The 12,986-nt window shown below is 47.7% G+C and overlaps 3 protein-coding genes across 3 annotated transcripts; 1 reads left to right on the top strand and 2 right to left on the bottom strand.

The window, feature by feature from the left end:
- Positions 1–1,105: 1,105 nt before the first annotated feature.
- Positions 1,106–1,704, top strand: BJ212DRAFT_627280 (uncharacterized protein). The gene is made up of 3 exons (XM_041343689.1): positions 1,106–1,246; positions 1,308–1,438; positions 1,494–1,704. Exons 1-3 carry the CDS (start codon positions 1,198–1,200, stop codon positions 1,650–1,652), a joined length of 339 nt encoding a protein of 112 aa, XP_041185165.1. The 5' UTR covers positions 1,106–1,197; the 3' UTR covers positions 1,653–1,704.
- Positions 1,705–9,511: 7,807 nt separating this feature from the next.
- BJ212DRAFT_1529055 (uncharacterized protein) lies at positions 9,512–10,071 on the bottom strand (the record flags this gene model as incomplete). The annotated part of the gene is made up of 1 exon (XM_041341759.1): positions 9,512–10,071. A coding segment is annotated over one exon (402 nt), but the record flags the coding sequence as incomplete, so codon positions are not given.
- Positions 10,072–10,247: 176 nt separating this feature from the next.
- On the bottom strand, positions 10,248–11,353 carry BJ212DRAFT_1412071 (uncharacterized protein). Its single transcript, XM_041337497.1, has 6 exons — positions 11,318–11,353; positions 10,917–11,264; positions 10,852–10,863; positions 10,478–10,800; positions 10,324–10,432; positions 10,248–10,269 (listed from the first exon to the last, which is right to left on the bottom strand). Exons 2-4 carry the CDS (start codon positions 10,984–10,986, stop codon positions 10,574–10,576), a joined length of 309 nt encoding a protein of 102 aa, XP_041185163.1. The 5' UTR covers positions 10,987–11,264; positions 11,318–11,353; the 3' UTR covers positions 10,248–10,269; positions 10,324–10,432; positions 10,478–10,573.
- Between the last annotated feature and the right edge of the window lie 1,633 nt (positions 11,354–12,986).

Here is a 12,986-nt window from a genome sequence, read left to right as displayed (position 1 = left end):
CAGGTTGAGATGGGAATGATCCACAATAACAACGTGTCAGCGTTGGTAAATGGGGAGTGTCAAAAGCTGTATTTGCGAGTTGGTCGGTGTGGGTTGAACTCAGGTTGAAGTCAGCGGCTGCCAGGAAGGGAAAAGAAGATTAGCCAGTTGATGGGGAGTAGAAAGGCCACGCAGGCACACTCGCTCGAGAGAGGAAAGCAAAAGACCGAAGAGCGGCATAGGTGATGCATAAGTATCAGCTGAGGAAAGATGCTAATTTTCGAGGGATGAAAAGAACGATAACCGTTACGTGATAGGCTGAACCGCCTTAGCTGACCATTACAACAACAAAATGACATACCATCTTCGGCGTAATCTTCAATTGCAATCGATACAGTCACAACAAAAGCGCCTTAGGCCCGTGTTGGACTAGGCCTTCATTACTGAATATCTATCATTGGGCAAGTCAATGATGCGCTTCTCACTGTAAAAAAAGTTGCCTCATTAGTGAACGGCGCCTACTTTTTCGCTTATTTTTTTTTGGTAAATTTGCCGTCGTCTGAGTCGACGCCCAGGGCTACTTTAGCGCCACATGGGAAGCAAATTCACTCAGATTCAGCTTCCTCGGCGCTCATGCCGGCTTGGGGATATAATGATGACATGGCTACAGTCATTATAATAAAGCATCTTTTGGTGAGTCACGATAATATTTGTCTGGCAAGCTAAAAGCTGCTGACCGTGAGCATCCCCCACCGGGATGATTCAGTTCGTGGGATTTGCCACCTCCCCGAGTTGCCGCATTGCAGCATACAGCACACTTGCCAGCAAGTGGTTCGCGTTATCTGTCGCTCTCTTGGCGCGCAATATTTCTTGAAGACTCCCCCTAATTTGCCAACACTGGGAACTGGCCAAGCCCGTCTGATGGATGTCATGTGAATATTGTTGTTTTGTTGCGGGAGAAAGCTGATAATTTTTGATTTACTTCCGCAGAAGCATCCCCGCGACGCGAGACATCAGTCACGTGCACGTACATGTGGTGTGACTCCTATAAAAGACGCGTATAAACGTCCACGCCTGTCCACACAGGGAGTGTATTTCATGTCCTTTCCGTCTGCTAAGCGCTAGCCATCCACCATACCATCATCGTCTGAATTCACTATGGACGACATCGATGCATTTTTCGCCGAACAAGACAGCGCATGAACCTTCCTGACGAGGATGTGGATGAATACATTCGTGCACGATTGGAAGATTGCCATAGGAACAGGTACGCGCGCCATCCAACTGGTTGCCTTCTGCCAGTCCCCTGAGTAGGATAATCACAGAAGTCATGTTATCGATCACGTTATTCCCGCACAAGGTCACTCACGCAAAGTGGATACACACCCTGAACTATTTTTCACTTCTGACATGGAAAGGGAAGAGCGGCAGATCTCTGACAAAGAATTGCCAGGCAGGCGTCTCACTTGCTTTCTCACGTAGCTCTTGCAGATCTTAGATCATCTATTCCACAGGTTGAAGCGCAAATACGCAGAACCCGAACCTCCAGTCCAGGGAAGAAGCCAAGGCCATACGAGATTCCTGACGTGACCACGTCAGGAGTACCTGTTTCTACCTACTTTTTTTCTCACGTGGTGACAATACTGAACATGCCGCAAAGTACGTTGTGTTGACCCTTATCTCAATTCGGATTGATCAGATCCCTCCCTTAACTGACACCATTTGCACACAGCCTCTATAGCTTTCAATTGAGTTACGAAGCAAAGGCTCCAGACAAATTCCGCGGCTCCCGGCCCACCGAAATGGGGATGCCCCCGTCAAAAACTACATCAACTCATCTTGGCCGGCATATTAACTGGGGCCGGTCGACACCTCATCTGTTATGACCTCTTCCCGAATCCTGAGTCCAATGATGAATCAAGCGCTCATGAATATGGGGCAGCCAAGTTACCAGTACTTGGATCTGGATCTCGTATCACGGAGGCCTACGGATACACCAAGGCAATGGGGCTGCTGCCAAAATTTGTCGCCAGCGAGACTGATGCGCCATGACTCCACTGCACGGACCCACAAATCAAGAATTGCTAAGTTGGTGGCGTATGATGCCATCAATCAACAGCCCACAGATGACAGCAGTCCAGGTTTGGAACGCTCGCATGCCATGTTTAGATCATAATGGAGAAGCCTCCGTTGGGAACGAGAGGTTGCAGTCTTGCGCGCCAGAACTTGGCATGCCCAGTCCACAGTCAGGGTTGCTAGAACCCTCAGCCACGAACACTAGCAACATCACAAGCCCCAGAAATTCCCCCCCTTGGAGCATCACGCCGCTCGAGTACCTCAGCTTCATTATCATCAGATCCAGAGGGCAACGCATCCTCATCTAGAGCGGCAGTCGTTAAACCCTCAAAAGTCCAGAAGACTGTAAGCAGCTCAAGGAAGAAAGCTGATGTTTCAAGCAAAATAAAAACCAGAAAGGCAAAGTAAAGCCAGCGCTTGTCACTCCTCTCGAATATGCGCAGAAGTTGAATCTCGCCTTGCCAAAGAAGCGCAAGTCCGATTACCTCAAAGGCAGGCGAATTTTGTATGTCGGTGGGGACATGCAGTATGCAGGCGTCCAGACGCGTGGTCGCATGGACTACGTGAGTTTCTCATACTTTGCTCTCCCTGACCCTCCGTGTTTCCCGGTCCGCTGTTTATGCGCCTTCATTTTGTGGCGAAGAAATTCCGCCTTCAACGCTGACGTGCATTACGTATCATCTACGTGCTCATCGTCATCATTTAGTCAATGCCGTTGAACGATACGTTTCTAACACGAGGTTTTCAGATCATTAAGCATGGTGGCACCTTGATACCATCATACGATCCTTCTACCGTGACTCACATCGTGACGGATGCGACGACACGCCCGACACTGAAAGCCCTTGGACTCAAATCGTTGAAAGAGATCCCTGACAATATCCCAACGGTCACTTGGAGTTGGGTGATATCCGGGTACGGTCGTTTGGGTTACAACAAGCTTAAGGGCAAACGCGATGGGGAAGTAAATGATACGAAAAGCAAAGCTAATGCCACAGATGACGACGAAGGTCTTCTTGATTTTGAATTTCTACACGCGGCATTCCCTCAACGCATCGATGCCGGTAGAAGCTGGCAGAAGAGAGGACAGGGAAAACTGGTTCAAGCAAAGGGTCAAGTAAGCGCCTCTGCGAACGACCTTGGTGGAGATTTCAGTCGCATTTCGTACGCCCATTCTCGGTTTCTCTTCGACTATATTTTTATGCGGTCGCGTTTCTTAGCTCTTTCACCGAAGACCATCAAACTGAAAATCAACAGAGCATAGCGCCAAAGCTAGTCGTTTTTCCTCCTGCACCCCTTACATTCATTCCCGCGGGGAAAGCTTCCAACACAGCCTATCATAATAATAACCAAAGCAGTCACATTCACAAGCCACAGTCCAATAAAGAAGACCCTCTGGCTGAGTTTTACGAGAAGGCGAGGGCTGAACGAGATCGAGCCGTGAGCCGTAACGTGAAACAAAAAATTCTCAACTCAATCATCTTCAGAGAAGTCTTGGACAGACCGAGACAGACGAGAGTGATCAAGAAGAAGAGTTTTCGAAACTACCACGGGTTCCTCGGCGCGTGAGTGGCTACATTTGAAGTCCCTGAACTAATCCTGAATATTGCGTCCCTGAAGGGTTTTACATGCGACCGGAAGGAACCTGAGCAGCGCGAATGCGTGAATCAAGATATCATTGAAAAGGTTTGCATCTACATTCCGCGTTTTCTGCAGCTGATAGAGCACACGAACAGTTAGAGGAGCTTATGGAGTTGCACAAGGCAAAACTAGGTGAAGATGATCGTTGGCGAGTGCACAGCTACTCGAAATGTACGCAATATCTGTGCCTCGGAATTATCAGTGCTGACGACCCTGGTAGGTATTCGTGCCTTGCGCAATTATCCAAAGAAAATCAAATCATTCAACGAGGCCCTGTCAATCAACGGCGTTGGTGAGAAGACTGCCCGAAAGGTGTGTATCCACTGAAGCACAGTAATGTCATACTCTCATAACACTTGTTTTGTTAGATCATGGAAATCATCGAAACTGGCGATTTGAGACGCATTGGCTACGAAAAAACGGATGATGTCGAAGCCATTAACTTATTTCAAGGGATATATGGAGTCGGTATGGAAAATGTCCACTCTTCGTTTGTCAACCTTCTGAGCCGTTAGCACAGGCCGACAGATAGCTCACATGTGGTACAATAACGGATGCCGGACGCTAGATGATATTCGAGCTCGGAAGGGTGGCATCAAGTTATCTCACGTTCAGGAAATCGGTTTACATTTCTACGATGGTTGGCCCTTCGTGATCACTCGTATCGGCACATCGCTGATTTTTTGTTGCCAGATATCAATGATAGAATGCCGCGCAGTGAAGCAGAGAGTATCTTCAACTTGATTAAACCCATTGGTAAAGTCTTACGTTGCGGGTTTTCACGAGCTATTGATCTTGATGTGACGCAAACAGCTCTCAAACTCGACGAGCACCTTTATATTGACATCATGGGTAGCTTCAGAAGGTTTGCGGTAATTTTGTTTTGCCTGCCTTAGCCTCACGTTCCTCAATAGGGGCAAAGCTACTTGTGGCGACATTGATATCCTAGTGACTCGACCAACCTCAGATGGGATAACACATGCAGGTGAACGCCTTTGCCTTCTCATAACCTGATGTCGTTTTACCAGGAACATTTCCCTAGGTCTCCTTCCGGAGCTGCTCGCCCGTCTGCATGCTGCAAAGATCCTGACAGAGGATTTGGCATTGCCTGATGATTTTTCCGCTCTTGAATTATGTTATCGTGGATTGTGCAAGCGTCCCGAACCGGACGCAAAGCATCGGCGCATCGATATCTTATGTGTTTCTTGGGAGAACAGAGGAGCGGCCCTTCTTTACTACACGGTAAGTAACTCGTCTGTCTGGCTCAATATTATGACGTGTTCATTTAATTACAGGGTGACGACATCGTAAGCAATTTGAACAATTGCTGTGCGATAAATGAAGTAGACATATGTACCATTACAGTTCAATCGGGCGATGAGAATGAAGGCAAATGTTCTCGGGTATTCTCTCAACCAACGAGGTCTATATGCAGGCGTGGTTCGAGACCCCCGGAACAGACGTGTCAAGATTTCCGCAGGTGCGCCCTTCAGCTGCAGCCAAGTTTGCCTCATTTTCATTGTCTTTCAAGGTAACATCGTTGCGTCTGAGACGGAAGAGGAAATATTCAGAATTCTAGGTAAGAGTCAACTCATGCGGATATCGTACTGATGACAAACGAAGCCATAGGGGTGCCATGGCAGGAGCCTCATGAACGTGTACGGGGTTGAGGTGGTGCAGTTGAGCTCTTGAACTTCATGGAACTATTGTAAACATGCGTATTTATCTTTTCTACACCGGAAATTGGCTGGTACCATGTGCTGGACTTTGTATCAATCATGCTGGTGCAGAATTTTTGATCAATGGTGGTAGTCCGAGTGCGCGATTCGATAAATTTCTAATCATCCACTCTGAATACCACTAGATCATTAGGTTTGGTCTATGTCGGAACTGACATCAGGGGGGACGAAGTCGCCTGTCTCCTAAAAATCATGTTTGTTCAGAAGTGTCATGAGGAGAAGCGGGACTGGAGGCTAATATCCTCGCAGCGCGTCTGATGCAGCCAAAAATGTAAACAAGCAGATCCGATTCGACGGTGTGTTGTCACGGGTTTGGACGCCTAGATTGTTCCAATCATGATAATCTGGGCAGTAGTATCTGGCATCATACATGAGATGCCCGACCCTACGACTTTCGCGAACAACCAAGTATTGTCCGTGGCCTTTCCTCCCATTGGGTAGCCGGCAGCCCGTCGTGACTGTTCGGAGTGTACATACGCTGTATTACGCAGGATGCCAGGTGAAATGTGTCAAACGAAGGGTCATCCGAGACAGTGGCATCGGTGAGGCCACGAAGGAGGATCTGGTAACCTACGAGGCTTGCAGAACGGCGCAATTCGCGCAGCTTCCCGGCGCCTGGGGTAGGATGGTCGTACCAACAGAGAGGTAGTAGTTAATGCAGGTCTTGGGAAACTCCAGAGCGCGGACAGGAAGTTGAATGCGTGACTGAACACGAGTACTGAACCTGCTGGACAAAGATAAGGAAATGGAGACCGAAATTTGACCGAAATTTGACCGGAAAGTCACAGAGTAACCCAGAACTCATCACACGGTCGACCCCGCCATGGCGAACTGTTTGGAAGCGAAACCCAAGCCAGAAGCATGCGTTGCAAAGTAGACCATGTCCGTCCTTAGCACCCGCTGAAGCCACACATCTTCTAGGATAAGGGTCTGTTAACTAGGGGAAGAAGGGCGCTAGGTGGTGGGGATGGTAGTGGTTCAAACATGCCAAATTTTTCGTCGACGTCAAGGGGATACCGCTACCCCAACCGCGCCAGGTCACTGTCTTGCTCTGTCACGGGAGGAATGATAGTAAATACTACTGAGCCCAGTGGGAATAAAAATTCCTAGGCACGAGTGCAACTGCGTTGTGATCAGCCAGCTGCATACGGTAATTGTGACCCACTGGAGGGTAGTTCACGGTTGGGGGAGGGCTACGTACTAGTGGGGATAGGAAGTTTCAGATCCCAGATCCGGTAGCTTCAGCACATCCGGACCCTAAAAGTTACTACTTCCCTAATCGCCGAACAGAGAATTTTGTGCAGAGATTGGCACAAAATAATTATTTAATTATGTACTCAACGCAGTGCTCATTCACTGGACGCGTCTGACGCCTTTTGCCTAGTTTTCATCGCCTCTGTCTGGATGTTTTGATCGAGAACCTGTTCGATTTGAAGTCTTCTGCGACATTCACGAAAATTCGAAAGGAGAACACTGGATGTATGGATGCTGTTATGAAGATACAGCTTGGAACAGGGCACCACATACTCTGTTGAAACGTTGAATTCAGGCTTCGAGTCCCTAGGGTTACGATATCATGCTGTGCAGCAACAGCATACTCACGTACAAGGCCGATATTGGTGGGGTTGTCTAACGTTCAAATTTGGGCAGAGAAAATACATTGTTCATGCAACACGTACGTGTTAACTTGATACTCTTCCATCAATGACGCTCGTCTATATACAAAGTGGCACGAATTGGCCTTCGGGGTAGCGATAATACCATTTGTGAATGATCATAAGTCATCATCGTTACTATGAGTGAGAAGTACTTGAGACATATCCAAAGTTCGTACAAGAGCAACACTCACTCAGGATAGCCATCATTGAAAACGCCAAAGTCACCATGCATCTCCTGTTCGAGAGAGATAGATCAAGTCAAGTCCAATGAAAAAAACCGAGAACGTACTGCATCATAGATCTCGTCCTCTTCGCCCTCATCGTCGAGGGGGTCCCAAGGTGGGTCGACATCCTCCCACCTACAAGGAGGTCATCACACTGCTGAACCACGAGAGGATTTCAACTCACCTATCGATTACATCATCAGTTTGCTCATCTCCGCGTTGACTGGGAAGCAACCAAAACCTGTGACGAGGCTTTTTTAGTCTGTACAAAGGCATATATTTTGTGGTCGAGTCGCTTCCTTCGCGGTAAAGACCACAAAAAGTTTCTGAAGACCAGGTGAAACTGGCCGCTCCTCCAGCATTGACAGCCGGTGTAACAGGTCCTGTGGCTTTAAGTGTCACGGAAAAATTTTCCGCCGCTGTGCCAAGTGTGAACAGCGTAGAAGAATTTACACATGCCGGACTTACTTACTCTGTTTAGACATGTACATCATATATGCTGCGCAAGAGATCACTTCAGTGACGACGCACTTCCCTTTGAGGACATCAGGCCTAGACTTGAGCAGCCCGACGATGCGCTCATCCTTGGGAAGGCTGATGTATCTTGGCTTGTACATAACCAGCGCAGCTGCTGGTTTTCTACCATCGAACTGAAAATTGACTTTGAGGGCAACATTCCCTCCACCCGGCACGTCGCTGCGACGCAGTCAGATATATTCCCAAACACTGCATATTGTAACACCTACGCTTCAGCAGATACGTTGAGTTCCTTTGTAGTGACACCCCACGACTTGACGATGTATTTGTCATCCCCTCCCTGTTCTGTGGGGCATAGTGCCGGATCCTTCATGTCAATACCGATCCTGCTCGTTGTTGTGTAAAGGCTCCCTTCCCAGTCGAATTCTCCAGTCTCGTTGTTGATGATTCCATAGTCTCCCACCTGTGCTTGTCAGGTCAATTGAAACCAAGTGGTGTCTTTACATACATTGATCGGTGTTGGTGGATCCCAGTTGACCCACTTGGACGTAACGCCCTGAATGAGGTCGATGAACTTCCGTGACTCGTACTTCGTCGCAACGATGTTGCTAGAAGGAGGGGAAATCCTTGGGGACCATGGGCAGTATAGACTTCCTTATATACCGTTAACTAGTGCCAAGATATGATCGATAGGTGATCTTCAAAGGCTCGGTCGGGTCATAATCACCTATCCAGGGCAGGCCCCACAGGATGTTGATAAAAGTTACCGCGAGGCAGAAGCCGCAGCAAGAACATGAGGAAGAGGCCCGGGCAGTGCGATGCGCGTTTAAACTTAAAGCTGCATCCTCGAGGTTTCCATAACAGACGTCCGTACATCCAGTGTTCTCCTTTCGAATTTCCGTGAATATTGTAGAAGGCTTTAAATTGAACAGGTTTCGATCAAAACATCCAGACCGAGACGATGGAAAATAGGCGAAAGGCGTCGGACACGTCGAGTGATTCGGAGTGAATAAGGTGACCCGATGAGAAGGATACCTATAATTAAGGTTGATTTTTCCTGTGCATGATTCAAAGCTTCAGCCGCTATCTTCCTCTTTTGGTCTTACTAAATTTTACTCAGGGCCCTGCAGCTGAATGTACGAGCTGACCTAGTGCCACACACTCACACGATGCCTTGGTCAACTTAGAAAGTTGTACCACAACGGTTTCTGACGGCGGCACAGGTCCGACTCCCACGATTAGTGGGAGAAGACTTTTGTCGTTGACTCGGAGTACTGAGACGCAAACCGCAGTCAGTCAATGAAAATTGTTCATGTCCATCTGGTGAAGAAATTAGATATACAACATCCCAAAACACACTACACAGGATAATGGACATTAGGATCATGACCAGACTGGCGTGTACTAATCCCTAATCAACATCGTGAAAACACCAAATGCTCCTTAGCAAAAAGACTAATGGCAGTGGCATATCGGTCTAGTTGACACGTTTGATTGAAATGCGTGCATCTTGTTGAATCGTCATCGCATAGTACATTCTTTATCGCATGTAATACGCACCGTCTCGTTACCTCAGTCGTTGTATCCAACCACTGAGGTATGCTTTCTGGCCTCTTATCGTCCCGTTGTTTATCACTATATTCTTTCTGGCGTGTTTCGTGTCTCAGGTACTCATAATGATCAGTTATTGTCTCCAACCACTGAGCATGTTTTGTGTCTTAGCTTCTAACACATCTCATGAGGAATCGTTGGTAATCGGTGTTTGTTTTTAAAAATAGCCAATCAATGAGAGTCTGATACGGAAATCATACTCGCTAGCACGATTTCCAGATGGTACTGTAGGACCTTCATAAGAGAACACATCATAAACCTTGTCTATGACTTCTGCAGCGCCACTGATGTATAGGACATGAGCAACCGCAGAATGGAGCGCAATGAGCGTAGGGTTGGGAAACGGAATACCATCTCGAGAGTGATCCCGGAATTGCACTTCCGTGAAATTCTCCTTGTGCAAAGGGACATGGCGTAGCCGTTGCACTTTGTATTTGTGCAAGACGTCCTTTCAAGGGTATAAGTACCTGAAATTTTACGACAAAAACCTAACCATACTGTGGGTTGTAGAGTCTGTAGACACCATGTGTAGCTGTCGAATCCACGATGCAGTGCTATATCAAGTGACCTTCCATTCTCTGGGTTATCGATGATACCGGCTAGGTCGTCCACAATCTCATCAGGGAGCTTTGTATAATGCTTGATTATGTCAATCGTTTCCGCGATGTACTGCAGGACAATTGGCTGGACGGGCATATTAACTTGATAATTGAAGAACATACGTGGCTTCTGAACAATCGATCTCCGGAGGATGTGAACAGCTTCGAGGTACCCTTCACCAGCCTCAGTGTCGCGGGGATATGGACCGTTAGCTATATTCAAAGTCCCGGTGACCACACACTTGTCGCCATCCCGTTCGACGATCTAGATGGCCTTTAGATGAACATCCTGCAAAGAGGGCGAGACACTGCAGCACACCAAATCTTGGAATATGGAACGTCGCGATGTCGCAGGCACGGTGTCAGCAATGACTTCCGAAGCGTGGAGTATAGGAGTGGAGAGTGGCCGGCTCTGTAGGCTTTTTTGACTGTCCTACCATGAGCAGCAGCTTCGAACAAAAAGGATAACATACAAGGCCAGATAAAGAACAATAACCAGCCTTACGCCAATCTCGTTAACTCAGAGGCAGGGGGGTTCAGGTTGGACTCTTTTCCCTTTTAATCGGTCACTATGATGGCAGGTGCTGTGTAGCGTACACCACTTGACAAACCGGCTTCCTCTGCGCCGTCCCTATCATTCCGTCCAATATACCAAATGTCTTGACCCCATGCACTGAGGTTAACGTAGGTTTCGTTTCCCGAAGAACGGCCTTTGTACGACGTTTCAACTGGTTGTTCGTCTTCGGTTCAGTGTCGCTCATCAGTATGAGAAGATCGGTTTTGAACGCATCGTCATCTAATAGGGTAAGGGTGTTCGCGCTGGATGCATCATTGTCGAGAGACATACTATCCCTGCCCGCTAGTTCGTGAGTCACACAGATGTCACACGTAGTCACGGAGTGTCACACTTGCCGAATTTACAGTCCGCCCTGCAGACGTCAGATTTGTGAAACATCAACAATGTTAATGCTAGTTCACGCATTACATGTGCTTTTACTGAAGACTCGGCTGATAACAATGCTACTGCATGGTCAACATGATAAAAATTTCCAAAGTGCCAAGGTTGGACACTATCTCTCGCTAGTGAACGAAAGAACAAACTCAGCCAGTCGTTGGAAAATACGAACCTCTCTCGCTGCCCAGATGAACCACGATATGAACATGATAACAACCACGCACCCGCCGACAATTGATGCCAGCATGGCCGTCGTCGTAGACTTGAACACGTTGTACAGAAGGCCGATTGCGAAGTAGATCATCCTGGTGAAGGACATGAATCAATTGCCCTGGTTAGATAGAATCGATCCGCGTACCCCCACATAAGCATTGCATATGGTAGACTGTGAACGGTAGCGAGGGCTCTCACTCCAAAAAATGTGCCTGTCAAATTTAATAGAAATTCGGCCTACGCAGACTAGTTAGCGCGACAGAAGTGGACGCAAGGGCGACGACTTGCCGCTTTGTCGGCTGATTCAAAACCGTATCTCTGGTTCTGACGTGCCAGCAGGACTGAGGCGATCAAGGAACCGGTGATGAAGATAATCGAGAGATAGGTAGCAATGATCCCGACCGAGTGTGACGGACCGATGTTCACGTTTGGCACTGCGAGGAAGCTGACATCTACGGCTAACATGACGGTTGACTGGGAGGAATCAAGTTATGGAGTATAATGGTGACTTGATGATGACACGCACGTAGATGGTGATCCCAGTCCACTCCGTCACGAGATTCCTGTTGAAGTCCTTCCATCGCGGCGTGTTGATGCACTCATCCACCCATACCCTTCGAATATCTTTCAAGTGCGCTTGCGGTGCCCAAAAAAGCATGACTTCCAGGACCAGAGAAAGAGGGCTGATCAGTGGATGAAAGCCAGTATCCTCCTCATACACGGATCTGTCAGCATCAAGTCGAGCACAAGGTAGGCCGCAGAAGTTGAAAAACTTGGCTCTATCTTCAGAATGAATGAGTAACCTGAACCCGACGGTGAAATGAAGAACGTACAGAAATAATGCATGAACTTGGCTATTGATAAAATAATGAACAATCAAGGGAGGTTGTACCACGCGTATAGGCTTTTCTCACCAATGATGCAAGTGGAATGAGGAAAATCATTGTCATCAGCGTTCTCTGGAAATGTGTGATTTTAATACGAATGGTTCTGAAGGAGCCTTCGCACCTCGGAGGTGGTTGATTAGCTCCAGGATCCTGGAGAGTTCATCAGCATCAAAAGGCGACAAGGACATGTCCGAAGTGATAATCTCTGGAATGCCGGGTTAAAAAACAACTGAAGGTTGATGATAGGCGATCACTACCTGCACTCGCATGCATGACAACCTCCCTCAGTTCCTTGAGAAGCTTGACTCGATCCATCTGGTGGTTCGGGTAGCGTTCGCAATGCGTCCTGTACATCCTGGGCATTGATGGTTATACAGTATCTTGAAGCACATTGGAATCAAAATGATGGGAGAAGTCACTGAAACTTACATAATTGCAAGTGACAAACCAGTACTCGGACTCCAAGGCAAATCCTGTTTGCCAAGTTCATATTAGGTTGAGCAAAGTTCAACATAACGCACGGATATGGCTCAGATTATCGACGCCCCGAAGCCCGCTGAAAATTTTCGTTGTTGCTTCAGGGCTATCGTGCAGCCAAAAGAGAATTCTAGCTGCGTGGTCGACGAAGTAGTAATGACAGGTCATTTGGCCTTCAATCGGCCATAATTGCACGACGAGCTCAATGTCATCGGCTTCGAGGCTCGCCAATTTCGCGCGTGCCATGTCGTATAGCCCATCCACGCATCCGCCAAGTAAGTCGAACGTAGTTTCGTCCGTGATGGCTTCAGTGAACGTTTTCTGGGAACACAATATGTTCAATGGACCATGAAATACCTGTATTTCCCTCATGATTGGATGCTTACTCGACTCATATTGTATAAATACAGTGCGCCTTCGGGATGTATACAAGACCGCCAATCACTGTTC

The sequence above is a fragment of the Suillus subaureus genome (genome assembly GCF_016647635.1).
Source record: "Suillus subaureus strain MN1 chromosome Unknown BJ212scaffold_357, whole genome shotgun sequence".
Taxonomy (NCBI): domain Eukaryota; kingdom Fungi; phylum Basidiomycota; class Agaricomycetes; order Boletales; family Suillaceae; genus Suillus; species Suillus subaureus.
This window is presented reverse-complemented; position numbering and strand designations above follow the sequence as displayed.